General features: G+C 44.1%; 1 protein-coding gene across 2 annotated transcripts; it reads left to right on the top strand.

Annotated features, from left to right (window-relative positions):
- The first annotated feature begins 434 nt into the window (after window positions 1-434).
- Window positions 435-26,141, top strand: ccdc125 (coiled-coil domain containing 125). 2 transcript variants are annotated; one of them, XM_036936427.1, is made up of 13 exons: window positions 435-1,236; window positions 2,793-2,930; window positions 3,256-3,449; window positions 7,437-7,495; window positions 7,721-7,807; window positions 7,883-7,960; window positions 9,881-9,966; window positions 10,081-10,163; window positions 10,320-10,441; window positions 13,441-13,545; window positions 17,854-18,004; window positions 19,697-19,809; window positions 24,951-26,141. In XM_036936427.1, exons 2-13 carry the CDS (start codon window positions 2,794-2,796, stop codon window positions 25,341-25,343), a joined length of 1,608 nt encoding a protein of 535 aa, XP_036792322.1. In that variant the 5' UTR covers window positions 435-1,236; window position 2,793; the 3' UTR covers window positions 25,344-26,141. The 2 variants fall into 2 exon arrangements, with proteins under 2 accessions (XP_036792322.1, XP_036792321.1); XM_036936426.1 differs by lacking the exon at window positions 435-1,236 and adding an exon at window positions 1,769-2,111.
- The last annotated feature ends 438 nt before the right edge of the window (window positions 26,142-26,579 follow it).

The raw sequence follows: 26,579 nt of genomic DNA, 5'->3' as shown, positions 1-26,579 counted from the left end.
CAGTACACAAGCACTTACAAACAAACAATTCACCAGTAACATAGTACACAAACACTTACAAACAAACAATTCACCAGTAACACAGTACACAAACACTTACAAACAAACAATTCACCAGTAACACAGTACACAAACACGTACAAACAAACAATTCACCAGTAACACAGTACACAAACACTTACAAACAAACAATTCACCAGTAACATAGTACACAAACACTTACAAACAAACAATTCACCAGTAACATAGTACACAAGCACTTACAAACAAACAATTCCACACAAGGACATGGTGGGAACATAGGGTTAAATACACAACACTTAATGAGGGAAATGGAAACCAGGTGTGTAGGAAAACAAGACAAAACAAATGGAAAATGAAAAGTGGATCGACGATGGCTAGAAGACCGGTGACGCCGACTGCCGAACACCGCCCGAACAAGGAGGGGAAACGACTTCGGTGGAAGTCGTGACAGTCGGGATAGAGTTGAGTTATTGACTAGGCTGGTGGGTGTCGGCATGCAGGCGGCTCAGGTTGGCTGGTTGATCTGGCTGGCTGGTTGATCTGGCTGGCTGGTCGATCTGGCTGGCTTGTTGATCTGGCTGCATGGTTGATCTGGCTTGATGGTGGATCTGGCTGGCTTGTTGATCTGGCTGGAAGGTTGATCTGGCTGGCTGGTTGATCTGACTGGCTTGTTGATCTGGCTGGATGGTTGATCTGGCTGGCTGGTTGATCTGGCTGGATGGTTGATCTGGCTGGAATTTGATAATAGAGGATCTTAATAAAGACAATCAAAAGTCTTTGCATTTTATTAAGAGTTGTTCATTGGTCAGGCTATTGGTTAAAGGTGCAAGACAATATTTATTGTTAAATTACCTTTGATCCAGTTATCATTAATCACGTAAACATGCTTAATAATAATATTTTACCTAGCTTGATGACTGTCGCCATTTTTGCTTACATTTTTGTTCTAACTAGAGATGTCATATTGGATTGTGTAAAAAAATAGCTTTAGATGCAGGAAATGAGCTTTAGATGCAAATGTTAACTAGCTACAGTAACATTGTCAATGAATGAAAGTTAGGCTAGCGAGCAAGAATTTTAGCCAGGTAGCCTGGCACAACAAAAAGCGCGCACTGTATGACAGAGTGATAGACCGTTTCGTCAACACAAAAGAGAGGAGGATGGCGTTTCTCGACAAGTAGGATGAGTCAACTTGCACCAACGCACACGCAGGTAAGCGCGCACATACACGCGCACACGCACAGAAAAATCAGAACCATGGACAGCCGGTCATATTTAGCTTATGTTGATTGGACTAAACTGTTTTTGGTATCTTTTAGTTGTCACTGTATTAGACTAAGCAGTGGTGATTTGATGATGTTGAAATGGTGCTGGAATAGTGGAGGCAGCTCGTTTTCTTTGCGACTTGCTGTAACTATCTGTGGTTATATAGTTGTTTAGTGGTCCGAAAATGTCGGAAACATTATTAACTTGCATGTAACTGTTACTGTACATGCAATATGCTTCGTGGCCTTCACTGGGCAGATGTTGCTATTCGGTTTTAGGATAAAACAAATGTGTGGTTAAATGTATTCTGCCACTGAGTCTTCTTATTGTCTCTGCCTTTAACCCTAAATATCACTGTCTCAAGGCATATGAACGAACAGGTTATAGAGCAAACAACACAATTATCACAACACATAGGTTGTAATATGGCTTTTTTTGGGGGGGGGGGGGGGGGGCTCCAGTGATTTTACCTACGCACCGCTACTGCCCAATTAAGACACATATCCTATAGGTATCTACTATATCGAAATGTTTAAATAATTTCTAGAAATTTCGACTTACTATCTCAACATTTTGACTTCCTGGCAACCTGGTGTAGAGCGCTGCGCGCGTTGTAAATTACAACTGCACCGTTTTTATCGTTGAGGTTCACGCTGATGGTGGTGCCACGTTGGTCGGACAGTTGTCTCGGTTGAAATCGTTACGAACAAACCGGTATCACCTTGATTACAGTCTTCGGGGTGCCTATTTCAAGTTCTTGCGATAATTTTGTCCGATTTGTGAACGGGAACAGACCGCTTCTAGTTTCCTCCAACTTTCAGGTAGGCTGCCTCACCTGTTCCAATGGAAAACAGGTGTGTTCAACGTCAGCGGAATAACTGCTATTTCGAAGTTCCCGTAGGTCTACTCTAAAACACTATTTCGACGAAAGGTTAGAGTAGCCTTAGACAATGTGAAGAGTTAGATACTACTAGCCTATTGTACTTGTTGCTGTGTCACCTCCATGAGGGGAACAACGTTACCTGCCTGGATCACAAGTTTGGTGTGGGAGGGTCATAGTCATAGTTTTTGTAATGTATTCAACACAAATATCCTTTAACTGGCATCTGCTTGTCTTTTAATTTTTTTATTTTTATTTAACCTTTATTTAACTAGGCAAGTCAGTTAAGAACAAATTCTTATTCACATTGAAGCCTACAGTGCTCATGACATTTCACAGAGTACCCACACACATTACAGTGTGGGTTGCTGTGGAGACCCGGACTGGCTGCACTGTACCTAGATCTGCAAAGGTCACAGATCCTGGTGACGGACCGCTTGCTGTGTGTCGTGTCCTGTCTGTCTGTCTGTCTGTCTGTCTGTCTGTCTGTCTGTCTGTCTGTCTGTCTGTCTGTCACTCACTCTAACGTGTATGTCTGTCTGTTTCTGTCTGTCACTCTAACATGTCTGTCTGTCTGTTTCTGTCTGTCACTCTAACGTGTGTGTCTGTGTGATGTCATCAGGATGCAGGGCGGCAACAGAGAACCAGCCGCAGGGCCCGAGGCTTCCCAGTCCGAGGGCGGCCCCAGCCCCAGTGAAGATGACATGGCAGAGGGGGACCTGGGGGACGGGATGGGCAACAGACCAGACTCCACTATCAGGTGAAAGGAGAGATCTCTTATCCTCTTGCGTGAATACATTTAATGGGTATGTGGATCCAGCCAACAGTTGATCACATCAAAAATTAACAAAAGAAATCAACAAATGAACGTAAACTGCCACTTTAGATAAAATAGTTTGCTAAATGACATATATTAACTGAAGACCTGCACCCACTTGAATATAAGTTGCAGTTGAACCATTGTTTTAATTCTATTTTTCTTATTCAAGCCACATGTCTCAGTAGACCACACATTGCCATACGTTTTGGCTTAATTGCGCCTTCCTTCCTTCCTTCCTTCCTTCCTTCCTTCCTCCTACTACCAGAAATAAGCTCCAGAGCCGGAGAGGTAGCAGGAGGCATGCTGAGGAGCTGCTGCCCAGGACGGGGCTCCTGAAAAGGGGCAGTGAGGGAGGGGAGGCAGCCTTCATCTGGACGTCCTGCAGTGGGCTGTACACGGTGTTCAGACAGGAGCTGGAGGTGGAGCAGGCGTCACCGCAATGGAGGGTCAGGGGGACAGGTAAGCACAGTTTGAATTATATATGAATTATTGTGGGTACCCACAGTGATATGAATTGTTACGGTGGGACTAGCCTCACTGTAGTTGGAACTCTACAGGTATGGGACTCTTGTTGTGTAGTCATGCACAACTGTCAAAGGCATGTCTGAAGAAAACTGTTGTTCAAAACGCGTTTCTCCTTCTGCAGTTTTGAGGCCTGCGCTACTATAGTTCCTCATAGTCACGGTGGAGGAACATTCTAGATCCGTAACTTGCTGTGCACCGATTCTCTACCCTTTCTCCCAAACGGTGCACTTCCGCGCTTGTTATCGTGGGATATATCAACGGTGGAAATTGCTTCAAGCCAATGATTACACTTAATCCAATGCTTTTTTAAAATCCATGACTGGAAATGTGCAAAGACTCACATTAGGAGAAGGATGAAGAATCTTTCTCCAATAGGTTTAACCTCTGAAGTCACATGACCATTCTAACGACCATGCTGTAGTCAACAGTAACTCTGTAATAGATAATGACCATGCTGTCTGTAGTCAACAGTAACTCTGTAATAGATAATGACCATGCTGTATTCAACAGTAACTCTGTAATGAATAATGACCATGCTGTATTCAACAGTAACTCTGTAATGAATAATGACCATGCTGTAGTCAACAGTAACTCTGTAATGAATAATGACCATGCTGTATTCAACAGTAACTCTGTAATGAATAATGACCATGCTGTATTCAACAGTAACTCTGTAATGAATAATGACCATGCTGTCTGTAGTCAACAGTAACTCTGTAATGAATAATGACCATGCTGTATTCAACAGTAACTCTGTAATGAATAATGACCATGCTGTATTCAACAGTAACTCTGTAATGAATAATGACCATGCTGTATTCAACAGTAACTCTGTAATGAATAATGACCATGCTGTATTCAACAGTAACTCTGTAATGAATAATGACCATGCTGTATTCAACAGTAACTCTGTAATGAATAATGACCATGCTGTATTCAACAGTAACTCTGTAATGAATAATGACCATGCTGTATTCAACAGTAACTCTGTAATGAATAATGACCATGCTGTATTCAACAGTAACTCTGTAATGAATAATGACCATGCTGTATTCAACAGTAACTCTGTAATGAATAATGACCATGCTGTATTCAACAGTAATGAATAATGACCATGCTGTAGTCAACAGTAACTCTGAAATGAATAATGACCATGCTGTCTGTAGTCAACAGTAACTCTGTAATGAATAATGACCATGCTGTAGTCAACAGTAACTCTGTAATGAATAATGACCATGCTGTATTCAACAGTAATGAATAATGACCATGCTGTATTCAACAGTAATGAATAATGACCATGCTGTATTCAACAGTAACTCTGTAATGAATAATGACCATGCTGTATTCAACAGTAACTCTGTAATGAATAATGACCATGCTGTATTCAACAGTAACTCTGTAATGAATAATGACCATGCTGTATTCAACAGTACCTCTGTAATGAATAACCACCATGCTGTCTGTAGTCAACAGTAACTCTGTAATGAATAATGACCATGCTGTATTCAACAGTAACTCTGTAATGAATAATGACCATGCTGTATTCAACAGTAACTCTGTAATGAATAATGACCATGCTGTCTGTATTCAACAGTAACTCTGTAATGAATAATGACCATGCTGTAGTCAACAGTAACTCTGTAATGAATAATGACCATGCTGTATTCAACAGTAACTCTGTAATGAATAATGACCATGCTGTCTGTATTCAACAGTAACTCTGTAATAGATAATGACCATGCTGTATTCAACAGTAACTCTGTAATGAATAATGACCATGTCTGTATTCAACAGTAACTCTGTAATGAATAATGACCATGCTGTATTCAACAGTAACTCTGTAATGAATAATGACCATGCTGTATTCAACAGTAATGAATAATGACCATGCTGTATTCAACAGTAACTCTGTAATGAATAATGACCATGCTGTATTCAACAGTAATGAATAATGACCATGCTGTAGTCAACAGTAACTCTGTAATGAATAATGACCATGCTGTATTCAACAGTAACTCTGTAATGAATAATGACCATGCTGTATTCAACAGTAACTCTGTAATGAATAATGACCATGCTGTATTCAACAGTAACTCTGTAATGAATAATGACCATGCTGTATTCAACAGTAACTCTGTAATGAATAATGACCATGCTGTATTCAACAGTAACTCTGTAATAGATAATGACCATGCTGTAGTCAACAGTAACTCTGTAATGAATAATGACCATGCTGTATTCAACAGTAACTCTGTAATGAATAATGACCATGCTGTCTGTATTCAACAGTAACTCTGTAATGAATAATGACCATGCTGTATTCAACAGTAATGAATAATGACCATGCTGTATTCAACAGTAATGAATAATGACCATGCTGTATTCAACAGTAATGAATAATGACCATGCTGTATTCAACAGTAACTCTGTAATGAATAATGACCATGCTGTATTCAACAGTAATGAATAATGACCATGCTGTATTCAACAGTAACTCTGTAATAGATAATGACCATGCTGTCTGTATTCAACAGTACCTCTGTAATGAATAATGACCATGCTGTATTCAACAGTAACTCTGTAATGAATAATGACCATGCTGTATTCAACAGTAACTCTGTAATGAATAATGACCATGCTGTCTGTATTCAACAGTAATGAATAATGACCATGCTGTATTCAACAGTAACTCTGTAATGAATAATGACCATGCTGTATTCAACAGTACCTCTGTAATGAATAATGACCATGCTGTATTCAACAGTAACTCTGTAATGAATAATGATTTGTGCTAAGTGCCTTCTCAGAAGGCCTGAAGGTAAACACAATGAAAGACTGTTCTATGGCCCCAGGGTGTCCAGTACATGGAGGTTAATCAGTATGTGCTGGGTCGTATTCATTAGGCACCAAACGTGTTAAAATGGATGCGTCCAAATGACCTCTCCTTCCTCCTGAAGTGTGCACTCGTTCTCTACTCTGCACAAATTTGTGAAAGCATTGGATTGGTGTAGGCATGGACCTGAAGGGAAGTGAACAAGTGCACACTTCAGGAAAAGTGAGATATTATTGGGACAGAACCAATGTTTTCCATTTGGTTCCCTAATGAACACGACCCTTCTGGTGTGAGCTCTGTGGCTGAATCGTTAATGCACCCTATTCCCTATGTAGTGCACGACTATAGACCAGGGCCCATTGGATGTAGTGCACTACTATAGACCAGGGCCCATTGGATGTAGTGCACTACTATAGACCAGGGCCCATTGGATGTAGTGCACTACTATAGACCAGGGCCCATTGGATGTAGTGCACTACTATAGACCAGGGCCCATTGGATGTAGTGCACTACTATAGACCAGGGCCCATTGGATGTAGTGCACTACTATAGACCAGGGCCCATTGGATGTAGTGCACTACTATAGACCAGGGCCCATTGGATGTAGTGCACTACTATAGACCAGGGCCCATTGGATGTCGTGCACTACTATAGACCAGGGCCCATTGGGTGTAGTGCACTACTATAGACCAGGGCCCATTAGGTCTAGTGCATTACTTTTGACCAGGGCCCATTGGGCTTTATATAGGGGATAGGGTACTATTTGGGACAGAACCTGTTGTGCCTGTTCCTGTGATGAACTGTCTCTCTCTCTCTGTGCTCTGTCTGTTTACCATCTCTGTTTGATTTTGGTGGGAGAGAGAGGTGACGACAGAAGACCAGGACTACCATCTGTCACCTTCCCTCACTGAGTGCCAGTTAGACAGTCTATTAGTGTCTAATACACACACACACACACACACACACACACACACACACACACACACACACACACACACACACACACACACACACACACTCTCCTGACTCACCTGTTTTATCTCAGACTGTGATTCGTATAGCACATGAAGTGTTTCCCTCTGCTCTAGAATCCCTGAGCGATCTGTCCACTGAGGAGCTGCGAGAGAGGCTACAGGAAGTGACCGAGGTGAGGACAGGAAGAAGGATGACATTTGATATGTGGTTTGCCATGGTGCAACTGGTTATTATCCTCAATGAGGAAATGTTTTGTGCAGCAGGAAAAAAAAAAACCCCGATCAATATTAAAATCACAGACATTAAAAAACACACACACACACACCACATTTAGAGAGGGTTGTTCGTAGTACTTTCTTTGCCATCGTTGGTGAATGTTGGTGAACTGTTCTAACAGGAGGCAGAGCTACTGCGCTGTGAGTTGGAGGTCACCAGTCGTCACCTGGAGGGAAAACACGAAGCACTGAAGATCCTACAGGGTCAGGTAAATACAGACAGATACACTCTCAATACTCCCTTTTCATTTGTTTAAAATACACTTCCCCTCTTTTTCTTCCAGAGTATTCTAGACAGGGCAACCTCTCACACTAAGATTCTACTCCAGAAGAGTGAGGAGAGGACCAAGGCTCTGGAAAAGGTGAATGTTGTTTGTTTCTGGCCTGTTATGTTAAAAGGCCACAGGAAGGTAGGTCAAATAAAGGATTGGTTTGTTTACTTTCACATACTATAAGAATCAGTCACCTTGCTAATGAATTTCAGACTCTGACTTATGTGGCTTTCACTAGAATTTACCTGGTATTTACTAGTGCAGTGTTTCTCAACCAGTCCTCCAGTACCCCCAACTGGAGTTGGGCTGTTGGGGGACTGGAGGACTGGAGTTGGGCTGTTGGGGGTACTGGAGGACTGGAGTTGGGCTGTTGGGGGGACTGGAGGACTGGAGTTGGGCTGTTGGGGGGACTGGAGGACTGGAGTTGGGCTGTTGGGGGTACTGGAGGTGGGCTGTTGGGGGTACTGGAGGACTGGAGTTGGGCTGTTGGGGGTACTGGAGGACTGGAGTTGGGCTGTTGTGGGGACTGGAGGACTGGAGTTGGGCTGTTGGGGGTACTGGAGGACTGGAGTTGGGCTGTTGGGGGTACTGGAGGTGGGCTGTTGGGGGTAATAGAGGTTTGGAGGTGGACTGTTGGGGGTACTGGAGGACTGGAGTTGGGCTGTTGGGGGGACTGGAGGACTGGAGTTGGGCTGTTGGGGGGACTGGAGGACTGGAGTTGGACTGTTGGGGGGACTGGAGGACTGGAGTTGGGCTGTTGGGGGTACTGGAGGACTGGAGTTGGGCTGTTGAGGGTACTGGAGGACTGGAGTTGGACTGTTGGGGGGACTGGAGGACTGGAGTTGGGCTGTTGGGGGTACTGGAGGACTGGAGTTGGGCTGTTGAGGGTACTGGAGGACTGGAGTTGGGCTGTTGGGGGGACTGGAGGACTGGAGTTGGACTGTTGGGGGTACTGGAGGACTGGAGTTGGGCTGTTGGGAGGACTGGAGTTGGGCTGTTGGGGGTACTGGAGTTGGGCTGTTGGGGGTACTGGAGTTGGGCTGTTGGGGGGACTGGAGGACTGGAGTTGGGCTGTTGGGGGGACTGGAGTTGGGCTGTTGGGGGTACTGGAGGACTGGAGTTGGGCTGTTGAGGGTACTGGAGGACTGGAGTTGGACTGTTGGGGGGACTGGAGGACTGGAGTTGGGCTGTTGGGGGTACTGGAGGACTGGAGTTGGGCTGTTGAGGGTACTGGAGGACTGGAGTTGGGCTGTTGGGGGGACTGGAGGACTGGAGTTGGACTGTTGGGGGTACTGGAGGACTGGAGTTGGGCTGTTGGGAGGACTGGAGTTGGGCTGTTGGGGGTACTGGAGTTGGGCTGTTGGGGGTACTGGAGTTGGGCTGTTGGGGGGACTGGAGGACTGGAGTTGGGCTGTTGGGGGGACTGGAGAACTGGAGTTGGGCTGTTGGGGGGACTGGAGGACTGGAGTTGGGCTGTTGGGGGGACTGGAGGAATGGAGTTGGGCTGTTGGGGGGACTGGAGGACTGGAGTTGGGCTGTTGGGGGTACTGGAGGACTGGAGTTGGGCTGTTGGGGGGACTGGAGGACTGGAGTTGGGCTGTTGGGGGTACTGGAGTTGGGCTGTTGGGGGTACTGGAGTTGGGCTGTTGGGGGGACTGGAGGACTGGAGTTGGGCTGTTGGGGGGACTGGAGGACTGGAGTTGGGCTGTTGGGGGGACTGGAGGACTGGAGTTGGGCTGTTGGGGGGACTGGAGTTGGGCTGTTGGGGGGACTGGAGGACTGGAGTTGGGCTGTTGGGGGGACTGGAGGACTGGAGTTGGGCTGTTGGGGGTACTGGAGGACTGGAGTTGGGCTGTTGGGAGGACTGGAGCTGAGAAACACTGCAGTAAATTATGAGGTAACAATGGGAGCTTTCTGGTACTTTCAAAGAATTCTGCTTGTTTTAATACATCCTAAATATGCAGTATTTCCTAGGTTATTACAGTGTACTTACAGTTTGAACATGTACAGGAAGTGAATGGCCTGCAGTGGGAGATCACTTATAACCAGATGCACTTCAAGAACTTTGAGCAGTCCTGGGAGCAGAAATATGTCAGGTGAGGTCATGGTTTTCATTCAAGGCAGGTTTTTTTTTCCGTTTTTGATTGGTTGGTGTGTGCTTATGGGTAGGGTTTGCAGATTTTGATTGGTCAGTGTGTATGTGTGGGCAGGGTTTGCAGTGAGAATAAGGCCCTGAGTGACAGCCTGGGAGACAAGGGGAGAGAAGTACAGGAGCTGAGGACAGAGAACACAGGTAGGTACCTAGTCCTTCTGCTCAATCAACAATTATACTTGTCACTGTCTTGCAATGGAATTGAGAAAGAGTGTATGTGCTTCTCTCTCTCTCTTTGTGCCTGTGTGTGTGCGTGCGTGTGTGCGTGCGTGTGTGTATGCGCGCGAGCACGTGTAGCTGTGAGTCAGCAGTGTCTGGAACTCCTAGCCATGCTGAATGTCCGGGAACAGAGAGCCTTCCAGGGGACCAAGCCTTCATGCACCCAGGGGAGAGAGGAGGACCAGGGGACTGTCCTGGAGGTGAGAGAGAGAGAGAGCAGGAGGAACCAGAGAGAGACAGAGATTGAAGGAAAAGGAGGAGAGAAAGAGGCAGGAGGATAAAGAGAGAGAGGGCAGGAGGACAAGGAGGGAGAGGGCAGGAGGAGCCAGAGAGAGAGGGCAGGAGGACAAGGAGAGAGAGGGCAGGAGGACAAGGAGAGAGTAGGCAGGAGGACAAGGAGGGAGAGGGCAGGAGGAGCCAGAGAGAGAGGGCAGGAGGACAAGGAGAGAGAGGGCAGGAGGAGCCAGAGAGGGAGACGGAGACAGAGGGAACAGGAGGAGAGAGAGAGGGGGTAGGAGGACACACAGAGAGAGACAGGAGGAACAGGAGGAGAGAGAGAGAGGGCAGGAGGTTCCAGAGAGAGAGAGAGACATAGGGAACAGGAGGAGAGGGGGGGGGGGGGGGGGCAGGAGGTTCCAGAGGGAGAGAGACATAGGGAACAGGAGGAGAGAGAGAGAGGGCAGGAGGTTCCAGAGAGAGAGAGAGACATAGGGAACAAGAGGAGAGAGAGAGAGGGAGAGAGACATAGGGAACAGGATGAGAGAGAGAGAGGGCAGGAGGTTCCAGAGAGAGATACATAGGGAACAGGAGGAGAGAGAGAGAGAGAGAGAGAGAGAGAGGGCAGGAGGTTCCAGAGAGAGAGAGACATAGGGAACAGGAGGAGAGAGAGAGAGGGCAGGAGGTTCCAGAGAGAGAGATACATAGGGAACAGGAGGAGAGAGAGAGAGAGAGAGAGAGAGACAGAGAGATAGAGAGGGCAGGAGGTTCCAGAGAGAGAGAGACATAGGGAACAGGAGGAGAGAGAGAGAGCGAGAGAGACATAGGGAACAGGAGGAAAGAAGGAGAGAGGGGGAGAGAGACATAGGGAACAGGAGGAGAGAGAGAGGGCAGGAGGTTCCAGAGAGAGATTACATAATTTATTATGTTATATGATTACATCATCTATTATGTTATATGATTACATCATCTATTATGTTATATGATTACATCATCTATTATGTTATATGATTACATCATCTATTATGTTATATGATTACACCATGTATTATGTTATAGTAGTTATTGGGTAACAAATGTTTACATTGCCAAAGAAAGTTGTAATTTTATGTCTGTGTCTTAGCTGGCTTCTACACTGAACAGAAATATAAACGCAACATGCAATCATTTCAAAGATTTTACTGAGTTACATTTTATATAAGGAAATCAGTATTTTGAAATAAATAAATTCATTAGCTCCCAATCTATGGATTTCACATGACTGGGAATACAGATATGTATCTGTTGGTCACAGAAACCTTAAAAAGAAAAGTAGTAAGGGGAGTGGATCAGAAAACCAGTCAGTATCTGGTGTGACCATTTGCCTCATGCAGCGTGACACATCTCCTTCACATAGAGTTGATCAGGCTGTTCATTGTGGTCTGTGGAATGTTGTCCCAATCCTCTTCAATGGCTGTGTGAAGTTGCTGGATATTGGTGGGAACTGGAACACGCTGTCGTACACGTCGATCCAGAGTATGCAAAACATGCTCAATAGTTGACATGTCTGCTGAGTATGCAGGCCATGGCAGAACTGGGGCATTTTCAGATTCCAAGAATTGTGTGCAGATCCTTGCGACATGGGGCCGTGCATTATCATGCTGAATGAGATGTTGGCGGCAGATGAACGGCACGACAATGGGTCTCAGTATCGCGTCACTGTATCTAATCTGCATTCAAATTGCCTTCAATAAAATGCAATTGTGTTCGTTGTCCGTAGCTTATGCCTGCCCATAACATAACCCCACCGCCACCATGGGGCACTCTGTTCACAACGTTGATAATCAGCAAACCGCTCACCCACACGACGCCATAACCAACTGCCATTTGCCCGGTACAGTTGAAACCGGAATTTATCCGTGAAGAGCTCACTTCTCCAGCGTGCCAGTGGCCATCGAAGGTGAGCATTAGCCCACTGAAGTCGGTTACGACGCTGAACTACAGTCAGGTCAAGACCCTGGTGAGGACGACGAGCACGCAGATGAGCTTACCTGAGTAGGTTTCTGACAGTTTGTACAGAAATCATTTGGTTGTGCAAACCCACAGTTTCATCAGCTGTCCGGGTGGCTGGTCTCTTCGCAGGCGAAGAAGTCGGATGAGGATGGTCCTGGGCTGACGTGGTTAGAAGTGGTCTGTGGTCTGTGGTTGTGAAGCCTTTTGGACGTACTGCCAAACTCTCTAAAAAGATGTTGGAGGCGGCTTATGGTAGAGAAATTAACATTAAATTATCTGAAAACAGCTCTGGTGGACATTGCTACAGTCAGTATGCCAATTGCGTGCTCCTTCACTTGAGACATCTGTTCTAATTATATGTCTGTGTTGTAGCTGGCTGTGTTCTAATTATATGGCTGTGTTCTAATTCTCTGTGTTGTAGCTGGCTGTGTTCTAATTCTCTGTCTGTGTTGTAGTTGGCTGTGTTCTAATTTCCTGTCTGTATCCTGTAGTTGGCTGTGTTCTAATTCTCTGTCTGTATCCTGTAGTTGGCTGTGTTCTAATTTTCTGTCTGTATCCTGTAGTTGGCTGTGTTCTAATTTTCTGTCTGTATCCTGTAGTTGGCTGTGTTCAAATTTTCTGTCTGTTCCCTGTAGTTGGCTGTGTTCTAATTTTCTGTCTGTATCCTGTAGTTGGCTGTGTTCTAATTTTCTGTCTGTATCCTGTAGTTGGCTGTGTTCTAATTCTCTGTCTGTTCCCTGTAGTTGGCTGTGTTCTAATTCTCTGTCTGTGTTGTAGTTGGCTGTGTTCTAATTCTCTGTCTGTTCCCTGTAGTTGGCTGTGTTCTAATTCTCTGTGTATCCTGTAGTTGTCTGTGTTCTAATTCTCTGTCTGTATCCTGTAGTTGGCTGTGTTCTAATTCTCTGTCTGTATCCTGTAGTTGTCTGTGTTCTAATTCTCTGTCTCTTCCCTGTAGTTGGCTGTGTTCTAATTCTCTGTCTGTTCCCTGTAGCTGGCTGTGTTGGGTGCGTGCCAGTGTCCAAATGTAAGGGAGGCCTGCCCCTGTGCCAGGAGTGCTGCTGCCAGCCGAAAACAGGTTCTCCAGCTCAGACAAGAGGTAGGGTCCCCACCTTAACCACTAAGACAAGAGGTAGGGTCCCCACCTTAACCACTAAGACAAGAGATAGAGTCCTCACCTTAACCACTAATACAAGAGGTAGAGTCCCCACCTTAACCACTAATACAAGAGGTAGGGTCCCCACCTTAACCACTAATACAAGAGGTAGGGTCCCCACCTTAACCACTAATACAAGAGGTAGGGTCCCCACCTTAACCACTAATACAAGAGGTAGGGTCCCCATCTTAACCACTAATACAAGAGGTAGGGTCCCCACCTTAACCACTAATACAAGAGGTAGGGTCCCCATCTTAACCACTAATACAAGAGGTAGGGTCCCCACCTTAACCACTAATACAAGAGGTAGGGTCCCCATCTTAACCACTAATACAAGAGGTAGGGTCCCCATCTTAACCACTAATACAAGAGGTAGGGTCCCCATCTTAACCACTAATACAAGAGGTAGGGTCCCCATCTTAACCACTAATACAAGAGGTAGGGTCCCCATCTTAACCACTAATACAAGAGGTAGGGTCCCCATCTTAACCACTAATACATTGTTCACCTGGTCCTGGCTGTGCAGGCTTTTATTCCAAACCAGCACTAAAATACTGGATACAACTGATCAAGGTGTTGATGATTAGCTGAAGCGTGTGTCTGGGCATGCTTGCCTATAAGCCTAGATCACTACAGCCCTACATCACTACAGCTCTACATCACTAAAGCCTAGTGGTGGAAAAAGTACCCAATTGTCATACTTGAGTAAAAGTAAAGACACCTTCATAGAAAGTTACTCAAGTAAAAGTTAAAGTCACTCAGGCAAATAATACTTGAGTTTAAGGATACACATTTCTGTCCATTTTTTGGGGGTCCAATGCTATAGCCTGTTAGTGCACATGCAACTCATGTAATTAAGCAGCTAATAATAAATAATTTACCATAATGCAATTCACAGGAAACACCGTACTAAACTGTGCACCTGATGAGAGCAGTTCCAAATTATTATTTTATTTGTATAAAAAAAATGTTCAAACCTTTATTTAACTGGGCAAATCAGTTAGGAACACATTCTTATTTACAATGACGGCCTACCAAAAGGCAAAAGGCCTCCTGCGGGGACGGGGGCTGGGATTAAAAATCAAATATAAATATAGGACAACACACACATCACGACAAGAGAGACACCACAACACTACATAAAGAGATACACCTAAGACAACAACAGCATGGCAGCAACACATGACAACACAGCATGGTAGCAACATAACATGACAACACAACATGGTAGCAGCACAACATGGTACAAACATTATTGGCCACAGACAACAGCACAAAGGGCAAGAAGGTAGAGACAACAATACATCATGCAAAGCAGCCACAACTGTCAGTAAGAGTGTCCATGATTGAGTCTTTGAATGAAGAGATTGAGATAAAACTGTCCAGTTTGAGTGTTTGTTTGCAGCTCGTTCCAGTCGCTTGCTACAGCAAACTGAAAAGAGGAGTGACCCAGGGATGTGTGTGCCGTGGGGACCTTTAACTGAATGTGACTGGCAGAACAGGTGTTGTATGTGGAGGATGAGGACTGCAGTAGATATCTCAGACAGGGTGGAGTGAGGTTTAAGAGGGTTTTATAAATGGGTGGCAGGTAGCCTAGTGGTTAGAGCGTTGGACTAGTACCCCTAAACTACGGCAGGTAGCCTAGTGGGTTAGCCTAGTGGGGTGGTATGTAGCCTAGTGGTTAGAGCGTTGGGCCAGTATCCGAAAGGTTGCTAGATCAAATCCCCGAGCTGACAAGGTAAAAATCTGTCGTTCTGCCCCCTGAACAGGCAGTTAACCCACTGTTCCCCGGTAGGCTGTCATTGAAAATAATAATTTGTTCTTAACTGACTGGCCTAGTTAAATAAAGGTAAAATAAAAACATAAAATAAATAAGCATCAGCCAGTGTGTCTTGTGACGGGTATACAGAGATAACCAGATCACAGAGGAGTATAGAGTGCAGTGTTGTGTCCTATAAGGAGCATTGGTGGCAAATCTGATGGCCGAATGCTAAAGAACATCTAGCCGCTCGAGAGCCCCCTTACCTGCCGATCTATAAATGACGTCTCCGTAATCTAGCATGGGTAGGATGGTCATCTGAATCAGGGTTAGTTTGGCAGCTGGGGTAAAAGAGGAGCGATTACGATAGAGGAAACCAAGTCTAGATTGAACTTTAGCCTGCAGCTTTGATATGTCCTGAGAGAAGGACAGTGGCTAGATCTAGCCATACTCCCAAGCTCTAAACCCTCAGAGGTAGTAATCACACCTGTGGGCAGAGGGGCATTCTTCTTACCAAACCACGTGACCTTTGTTTTGGAGGTGTTCAGAACAAGGTTAAGGGTCGAGCAAGCTTGTTGGACACTAAGAGGATCAAGCTGATTCTAAACCATTTTACAGAGGCCAGTTCATGAAGGAAGGCTTGCTCAAGTTTTTTGGCAGGTGTCTATGACAAATCAGGACAGGTCGTTTCACTGAGCAACCATTACGAACACAGGCTGTAAAACAGTGATCACTAAGGTCATTACAGAAAACACCAGACTAATTATTTGTAAGGATAACATCAAGAAGAGTAGCCTTTTCTGGGTGTTTGGAGTCATACCTTGTGGGATTGGTAATAATCTGAGAAAGATTTAGAGAGTCACATTGTTTTAGGACTTGGTCAGGTGGTTTAAGCATGTCCCAGTTTAGGTCACCTAGCAGGACAAATTCAGACTGGTATAAGGGGCCAGGAGAGAGTTTAGGACAGGTAGGTTACAGGCTGGTGCTGATGGAGGACAACAGCACCCAGCAACAGTCAACAAAGAGCTATTTGAAAGTTGAATACTTAAAACCAGAAAATCAATTTGTTTGAGGACAAACTTTGTGGAGACAACCGAACCGTGAAGGTGATCCTTGGTAAAGATTGCCACTCCCCCACCTTTGGAAGATCTATCTTGCCAAACAAGGTTATAACCAGAAAGGTTAACATCAGTATTCAAAACACTCTTCCTTAACCACGTCTCAGTAATGACCAACACATCTGGATTGGAGCTGTGAACCCACACTTTCAATTGTTCCAGTTTAGGTCATAAGGTTGTAGTGTTAACTTGCAGAAATGTGACAGATGAAAATCTTAGTTTAGAAATTTTGAAGAAGGGGGAATCTAATAGCAACTACTATGACGGTTAGTTCATATGAAGAGGATTGTGCCTTTGGCTTCTGGACAACGAAATAAAGTTGATATGAAAACCAATAGAACAGGAGAGAAATACTGGTTAATGGCACGAGGAAGTCTCTATAAAATAATTGCCTCCACGTTTTAATGGATGGATTTGGCTAGGCTACTTTGAAGCAATGTAAAACACACGGTCATTATTTGAAGTAAAGTAAAACGTTCAGGATTGAAACCGTTACACTGCCTCGAGCTCCCATTGTAACGTGGTGGGTGACGCGATAATAGTCAACCGTAGGAAGGCTATATATAGCCTATGCATCCGAATGGCGAATTGGAGGCGCGCTTTACGAGTGTAGATTGAGAAATAAAATAGCTCCTTTCTATTCGTGGCCACCAAAGTCTTTAACACGCGATTGCAATATATAATTATTATTTGTTGCGCAATGACAGAGTTTAGAACAGCAGGTTTCACTCTAGTAGTTTCCAGGCTTTTTGAGGAGCTACTCTCTCGCAGGTGGCAGGGTCCATTCCTCTCGTCTATCTAGGCTCTGTATGCTGTGGGCGTGTGATAAATAAAATGCATGACGACTAACGAAAATACACACGCGCCAATTTAATTCCACACAAATTAACATGCAAATTAACCTATAGACCGATAAGCATGACGGTCAAATGTATTTTCAGCAGCTAACCGTTAACATCCCTAACTTGAGTAAAAGTATCTGGTTTTAAATGTACTTAAGTACAGGTGCGGGAAAAGTACAACATGTTCATACTTGAGTAAAAGTACAAAGTAAAAGTCAATGTACATCAAAATCCTTATATTATGCAAACTGCACAATTTATTGTATTTATTTTTACGGACAGACAGTGGCACACTCCAACACTCATAATCTACTGACACAGTATTTGTGTTTAGGGATTCCGCCAGCTCACAGGCAGTAAGGATGACAAAGCGTTATATTGATAGGTGCGTGAATTGGACCATCATTCTGTCCTGCCTGAGCATTTTGAATGTAACGAGTATTTATTGCGGTCAGGGAAATGTATATGACTAAAAAGTCAATCGTTTCTTCAGGAATGTAGTGAAGTATAAGTTGTTTGTGTGTGTGTATAGCTGGAGGGCCATGGCAGGAGGATGGAGGAGGCGTTGCTGATGGCGGACGCATTTCGGATCGCCTTCGAACAGCAGCTCAGGAGGCGCAGCGATCACTTCCTGGTTCTGGCCGGGACAGACAGGAACAAGTCCCGCCCACTAAGGCCAGAAGGTATACTATATTGAAATATACTGTATTGTCCTCACTTCAACAAGACACAGAAACATGGAAGTTAATGTTCTGTAAGTTTGAGTGTATCACAGCGAATGATGTATATAAATATCTATGTAATATTGATATACATGGCATTCGGAAAGTACTCAGACCCCTTGACTTTTTCTACATTTTGTTACATTGCAGCCTTATTCCATCTACACACAATACCTCATAATGACAAAGCGAAAACAGGTTTTTAGAAATGTTTGCAAATGTATTAAACGCTTTTTTTTAAATGATACCTTATTTACATAATTATTCAGACCTTTTGCTATGAGACTCAAAATTGAGATCAGGTGCATCCTGTTTCCATTGTTAATCCTTGAGATGTTTCTACAACTTGATTAGAGTCCACCTGTGGTAAATTCAATTGATTGGACATGATTTGGAAAGGCACACACCTGTCTATATAAGGTCCCACAGTTGACAGTGCAAAAACCAAGCCATGAGATCGAAGGAATTGTCCGTTGAGCTCTGAGACAAGATTGTGTGGAGGCACAGATTTGGGGAAGGGTACCAAAAAATGTCTGCAGCATTGAAGGTCCACAAGAACACAGTGGCCTCCATCATTCTTAAATTGAATAAATTTGGAACCACCAAGACTCTTCCAAGAGCTGCCCCCCTGGCCAAACTGAGCAATCAGGGGAGAAGGGCCTTGATCAGGGAGGTGACCAAAAACCCGATGATCACAGAAAGAGCTCCAGAGTTCCTCTGTGGAGATAGGAAAACCTTTCAGAAGGACAACCATCTCTGCAGCACTACACCAATCAGGCCTTTATGGTAGAGTGGCCAGACTGAAGCCACTGGTCAGTAAAAGGCAAATGACAGCCCACTTGGAGTTTGCCAAAAGGCACTTAAAGGGCTCAGACCACGACAAACAATATTCTCTGGTCTGATGAAACCAAGATTGAACTCTGCCCTGAATGCCAAGCGTCACATCTGGAGGAATCCTAGCACCATTTCTACGGTGAAGCATGGTGGTGGTATTCTGTGTGGATGTTTTTCAGCTGCAGGAACTGGGAGACTAGTCAGGATCAAGGGAAAGATGAACGGAGCAAAGTACAGAGAGATCCTTGGTGAAAACCTGCTCCAGAGTGCTCAGGACCTAAGACTGGGGTGAAGGTTCACCTTCCAACAGGATAATGACCCTAAGCACACAGCCAAGACAATGCAGGAGTGGGTTCGGGACAGGTCTCTGAATGTCCTTGAGTGGCCCAGCCAGACCCCGGACTTGAACCCAATCGAACATCTCTGTAGAGACCTGAAAATAGCTGTGCAGCGACGCTCCCCATTCAACCAGACAGAGCTTGAGAGGATCTGCAGAGAAGAATGTGAGAAACTCCCCAAATACAGGTGTGCCAAGCTTGTCATACCCAAGAAGACTCGAGGCTGTAATCGCTGAAAAAAGGTGCTTCAACAAAATACTGAGTAGGTGGTCTGAATATTTATGTCAATGTGATATTTTCGTTTTTGCTTTGTCATTATAGGGTATTGTGTGTAGATTGATGCGAAATGTGGAAAAAGTCAAGGGGTCTGAATACTTTACGAAGGCACTGATACATCATTGTGTTTTAAGACAACAGAAGTGAGGCTGTTTGTGCAGTATGAATCAATGAATGGATGACTGACTATATCTGTGTATTGCAGGCAAGGATAAGACAGCATCTCTCAGTGTGGCTCAGAGACTAAGAGGACTGCTGCCGTCCAGCACAGAGATCACAGACGACCCCACAGAGACTCTGCACAAACTCCTCGACCTGGTCTGTACTGTAATACAGTATACTGTACACCCTAATACAGTGTACTGTACCCACACCCTAATACAGTATACTGTACCCACACCCTAATACAGTGTACTGTACTGTACCCACACCCTAATACAGTATACTGTACCCACACCCTAATACAGTATACTGTACTGTATCCACACCCTAATACAGTGTACTGTACTGTATCCACACCCTAATACAGTGTACTGTACCCACACCCTAATACAGTATACTGTACCCACACCCTAATACAGTATACTGTACCCACACCCTAATACAGTGTACTGTATCCACACCCTAATACAGTGTACTGTATCCACACCCTAATACAGTGTACTGTATCCACACCCTAATACAGTATACTGTACCCACACCCTAATACAGTATACTGTACCCACACCCTAATACAGTGTACTGTATCCACACCCTAATACAGTATACTGTACTGTATCCACACCCTAATACAGTGTACTGTGCCCACACCCTAATACAGTATACTGTACCCACACCCTAATACAGTAAACTGTACTGTACCCACACCCTATTACAGTATACTGTACCCACACCCTAATACACTATACTGTACCCACACCCTAATACACTATACTGTACCCGCACCCTAATACAGTATACTGTACCCACACCCTAATACAGTATACTGTATCCACACCCTAATACAGTGTACTGTGCCCACACCCTAATACACTATACTGTACCCACACCCTAATACAGTATACTGTACCCACACCCTAATACAGTAAACTGTACTGTACCCACACCCTAATACAGTATACTGTACCCACACCCTAATACAGTATACTGTACCCACACCCTAATACAGTAAACTGTACTGTTCCCACACCCTAATACAGTATACTGTACCCACACCCTAATACAGTATACTGAAACCACACCCTAATACAGTATACTGTACCCACACCCTAATACACTATACTGTACCCACACCCTAATACACTATACTGTACCCGCACCCTAATACAGTATACTGTACCCACACCCTAATGCAGTATACTGTACTGTACCCACATCCTAATACAGTGTACTGTATCCACACCCTAATACAGTATACTGTACTGTGTCCACACCCTAATTCAGTATACTGTACCCACACCCTAATGCAGTATACTGTACTGTACCCACACCCTAATACAGTATACTGTACCCACACCCTAATGCAGTATACTGTACTGTATCCACACCCTAATACAGTATACTGTACTGTACCCACACCCTAATACAGTATACTGTACTGTATCCACACCCTAATACAGTATACTGTATCCACACCCTAATACAGTATACTGTACTGTATCCACACCCTAATACAGTATACTGTACCCACACCCTAATACAGTATACTGTACCCACACCCTAATGCAGTATACTGTACCAACACCCTAATGCAGTATACTGTACTGTACCCACACCCTAATGCAGTATACTGTACTGTACCCACACCCTAATGCAGTATACTGTACTGTATCCATACCCTAATACAGTATACTGTACTGTACCCACACCCTAATACAGTATACTGTACTGTACCCACCCCTAATACAGTATACTGTACTGTACCCACACCCTAATACAGTGTACTGTAGCCACACCCTAATACAGTATACTGTACTGTACCCACACCCTAATACAGTATACTGTAGCCACACCCTAATACAGTATACTGTACTGTACCCACAACTTAATACAGTGTACTGTAGCCACACCCGAATACAGTATACTGTACTGTATCCACACCCTAATACAGTATACTGTAACCACACCCTAATACAGTATACTGTACCCACACCCTAATACAGTATACTGTACCCACACCCTAATACAGTATACTGTATCCACACCCTAATACAGTGTACTGTACTGTACCCACACCCTAATACAGTATACTGTACTGTATCCACACCCTAATACAGTATACTGTACCCACACCCTAATACAGTATACAGTAGCCACACCCTAATACAGTATACTGTACCCACACCCTAATACAGTATACTGTACTGTACCCACACCCTAATACAGTGTACTGTACCCACACCCTAATACAGTATACTGTACTGTATCCACACCCTAATACAGTATACTGTACCCACACCCTAATACAGTATACAGTAGCCACACCCTAATACAGTATACTGTACCCACACCCTAATACAGTATACTGTACTGTAGCCACACCCTAATACAGTATACTGTACTGTACCCACACCCTAATACAGTGTACTGTAGCCACACCCTAATACAGTATACTGTACTGTACCCACACCCTAATACAGTATACTGTACCCACACCCTAATACAGTATACTGTACCCACACCCTAATACAGTATACTGTACCCACACCCTAATACAGTATACTGTATCCACACCCTAATACAGTGTACTGTACTGTACCCACACCCTAATACAGTATACTGTACTGTATCCACACCCTAATACAGTATACTGTACCCACACCCTAATACAGTATACAGTAGCCACACCCTAATACAGTATACTGTACCCACACCCTAATACAGTATACTGTACTGTACCCACACCCTAATACAGTGTACTGTACCCACACCCTAATACAGTATACAGTAGCCACACCCTAATACAGTATACTGTACCCACACCCTAATACAGTATACTGTACTGTAGCCACACCCTAATACAGTATACTGTACTGTATCCACACCCTAATACAGTATACTGTACCCACACCCTAATGCAGTATACTGTACTGTACCCACACCCTAATACAGTATACTGTACTGTACCCACACCCTAATGCAGTATACTGTACTGTATCCATACCCTAATACAGTATACTGTACTGTACCCACACCCTAATACAGTATACTGTACTGTACCCACCCCTAATACAGTATACTGTACTGTACCCACACCCTAATACAGTGTACTGTAGCCACACCCTAATACAGTATACTGTACTGTACCCACACCCTAATACAGTATACTGTAGCCACACCCTAATACAGTATACTGTACTGTACCCACAACTTAATACAGTGTACTGTAGCCACACCCGAATACAGTATACTGTACTGTATCCACACCCTAATACAGTATACTGTAACCACACCCTAATACAGTATACTGTACTGTAGCCACACCCTAATACAGTATACTGTACTGTACCCACACCCTAATACAGTGTACTGTAGCCACACCCTAATACAGTATACTGTACTGTACCCACACCCTAATACAGTATACTGTACCCACACCCTAATACAGTATACTGTACCCACACCCTAATACAGTATACTGTACCCACACCCTAATACAGTATACTGTATCCACACCCTAATACAGTGTACTGTACTGTACCCACACCCTAATACAGTATACTGTACTGTATCCACACCCTAATACAGTATACTGTACCCACACCCTAATACAGTATACAGTAGCCACACCCTAATACAGTATACTGTACCCACACCCTAATACAGTATACTGTACTGTACCCACACCCTAATACAGTGTACTGTACCCACACCCTAATACAGTATACAGTAGCCACACCCTAATACAGTATACTGTACCCACACCCTAATACAGTATACTGTACTGTAGCCACACCCTAATACAGTATACTGTACTGTATCCACACCCTAATACAGTATACTGTACCCACACCCTAATGCAGTATACTGTACTGTACCCACACCCTAATACAGTGTACTGTAGCCACACCCTAATACAGTGTACTGTAGCCACACCCTAATACAGTATACTGTACTGTATCCACACCCTAATACAGTGTACTGTAGCCACACCCTAATACAGTATACTGTACTGTATCCACACCCTAATACAGTGTACTGTACCCACACCCTAATACAGTATACTGAAACCACACCCTAATACAGTATACTGTACCCACACCCTAATACACTATACTGTACTGTACCCACACCCTAATACAGTGTACTGTAGCCACACCCTAATACAGTGTACTGTAGCCACACCCTAATACAGTGTACTGTAGCCACACCCTAATACAGTATACTGTACTGTATCCACACCCTAATACAGTGTACTGTACCCACACCCTAATACAGTGTACTGTAGCCACACCCTAATACAGTATACTGTACTGTATCCACACCCTAATACAGTGTACTGTACCCACACCCTAATACAGTATACTTAGGGCCCTGAATATTTCCTGTACATGTGGATAAATACATTTGTTTATATTCCTAGAAGTTCAAGTAATATTGCAAACGTTTCAAAATGTTATCTGGCTTTTCCTTCCCACCCACTGACCCCTCTCTCTCTTTCAATATTTATCTTTCAATTCAAGGGGCTTTATTGGCATGGGAAACATATGTTTACATGGCCTTAGCAAGTGAAATAGATCATCTTTATTGTTTATTTCACTTTTGTATATTAACAGTAAACATTACACTCACAGAAGTTCCAAAAGAATAGACATTTCATATACCATATTATGTCTATATACAGTGTTGTAACGATGTGCAAGTAGCTAAAGTACAAAAGGGACAATTAAAATGAATATGGGTTGTATTTACAATGGTGTTTGTTCTTCACTGGTTGCCCTTTTCTTGTGGCAACAGGTCACACATCTTGCTGCTGTGATGGCACACTGTGGTATTTCACCCAGTAGATATGGGAGTTTATCAAAATTGAGTTTGTTTTCAAATTCTTTGTGGGTCTGTGTAATCTGAGGGAAGTATTGTCATACATTTGTTTAGGAAGTGCAGCTCAGTTTCCACCTCATTTTGTGGGCAGTGAGCACATAGCTTGTCTTCTCTTGAGAGCCATTTCTCAATAGCAAGGCTATGCTCACTGAGTCTGTTCATAGTCAAAGCTTTCCTTAAATTTGGGTCAGTCACAGTGGTCAGGTATTCTGCCACTGTGTACTCTCTGTTTAGGGCCAAATAGCATTCTAGTCTGCTCAGTTTTTTTGTTAATTCTTTCCAATGTGTCAAGTAATTATCTTTTTGTTTTCTCTGTCTCCATCTCTCTCTTTCTCTTTCGCTCTCTCTCCTTCCTTCTTTGTTCTCCATCTCTTTCTCTCCCTCTCTCCATCACATCATCCTTATCTCGCCCTGTATAGCTGAGTGATAAGGAAGAAGCTCTAGCTCACCAGAGGAAGGTTAGCTTCATGCTAGCCCGCAACACAGAGGAACTAGAGAGACGGTTGAAGACAGACAATATGCTGCAGACACAGGTCACATCATCACCACACTGTTCTTCAGAGACAGACACATGCAAGTCCAACCATGCAGGCACAAGCGTCTGCAGTTCCAACCATGTCCAGGAGAGGGCAGGAGTGGACCAGTGTCATGGTGGGGCGTCATCATCAGAATCAGACACGACAGACCTCCAGCCCCCCGAGATCCAAGAGGCTGAGACGGAAGCCACCGACCTCCAGATACAGGGCCTTTCTCTGGGGCAGTCACCCACGGAGAGAGGGGGAAGAGAGGACCATCTGGTCACCCTACTATGAGTTGTTTGTCATCACAGAGTGATTCTATCTGGCCTTCTTACTGCGGGGCCGTGCTTGAAGTGGAATGAAACGTGTGCCAGCACTCCTTTTGGGTGCCGATACTCATGATATTTAAGTGAAAGGTATTCATTATATATTAGAGGTAATGTTCTGTAAGAGGTGCCGGTACTCCAGGACAAAATTAGAGGTGCCTGCACTCCGTACCGATGTGTACCAGCCCAATTCAAGCACTGCCGCTGTGCATCTGACTGATCTTGGAACAACTCTGGTCCTGTATAAGTCTGGTTTTACGTGAATATATCGGCCTCTGTGTAGCCGTTGTGATTACATTTTATATTAATAATTCTTAGCACATTACAATTGATAGAAAGTGACTGAATGCTTTACATTTTGATAATCCTCTTGCTCTGAATATTTCCTGAGCGCTGATAAGATGTTTTTATGTATCCACTTATAAAATGTTATGATGGTCAAAATATTGAAGTGGAATTGTTATGTTGCTGTGTGTAGAATTGTTATTTGTTGTCATGCAAATGTAAGAAATGGATTTGTGCCAATGTTGATGTCCCTGATTACACAGTTACACAAATAACCTCTGCCTCCTTTCAAGCCACAGGGCGCGTTTAAGCTGTAAGGCGAAATCAACCGGCTGTCGACGAAAGTCAAGCAGTGAAGTCGGGGAGGTGTATCTGCGATAGCCGAAAGTCACAATTTACCCACAATGTATCACGGATTTGATGCTCTCAAACATGACCCTTGACCTCTCTGACTGCAGTCAACTAAATGATCTTTGATCTCATGATTTCTGTAAAGTTCATGCAGTCTACATGTAGGCGCAAGTCAGACCCTTTTTATCTCCAATAATGCAACACACTTTGAAAGCGACATGACAAAATTGACCCACTCGAACGAGCCCTATGACTGTTCAAACTCATAAAAGCAGGAATCTTAGTTATCAAATCCCACAATCCAATGCAACCAAAACACGGACGGGGAGATTCCTAGATGTGAGAAGTGTGCAGGAGGGCATGAGACAAAGGATTGTGTAGTATCTGTGGTGAAAGCTGTGTGTGTGTGTAAACTGTAGGGGTAACCATGGTGCTGGAGATCAGCAGTATCCGAGGAGAGAAAGGCCAAATGTATAAGAGACATATTTCCCACAGTTCACACAAATCAAACACTGATAACCTCCCATATCTGTTAGGTGAAATACCGCAGTGTGCCATCACAGCAGCA

The sequence above is a fragment of the Oncorhynchus mykiss genome, chromosome 11 (genome assembly GCF_013265735.2).
Source record: "Oncorhynchus mykiss isolate Arlee chromosome 11, USDA_OmykA_1.1, whole genome shotgun sequence".
Taxonomy (NCBI): Eukaryota; Metazoa; Chordata; class Actinopteri; order Salmoniformes; family Salmonidae; genus Oncorhynchus; species Oncorhynchus mykiss.
Note: the sequence above shows the minus strand (reverse complement) of the source record. Positions and strands in the feature narration are given on the sequence as shown.

Excerpts from the sequence above, each read along its gene's own strand:
- ccdc125 (XM_036936427.1), top strand. The coding sequence starts at position 2,794 with ATGCAGGGCGGCAACAGAGAACCAGCCGCAGGGCCCGAGGCTTCCCAG. Across the intron at positions 7,808-7,882 it reads TGAAGATCCTACAGGGTCAG|AGTATTCTAGACAGGGCAAC; the intron begins GTAAATACAGAC and ends TTTTTCTTCCAG. Across the intron at positions 10,164-10,319 it reads GCTGAGGACAGAGAACACAG|CTGTGAGTCAGCAGTGTCTG; the intron begins GTAGGTACCTAG and ends GAGCACGTGTAG.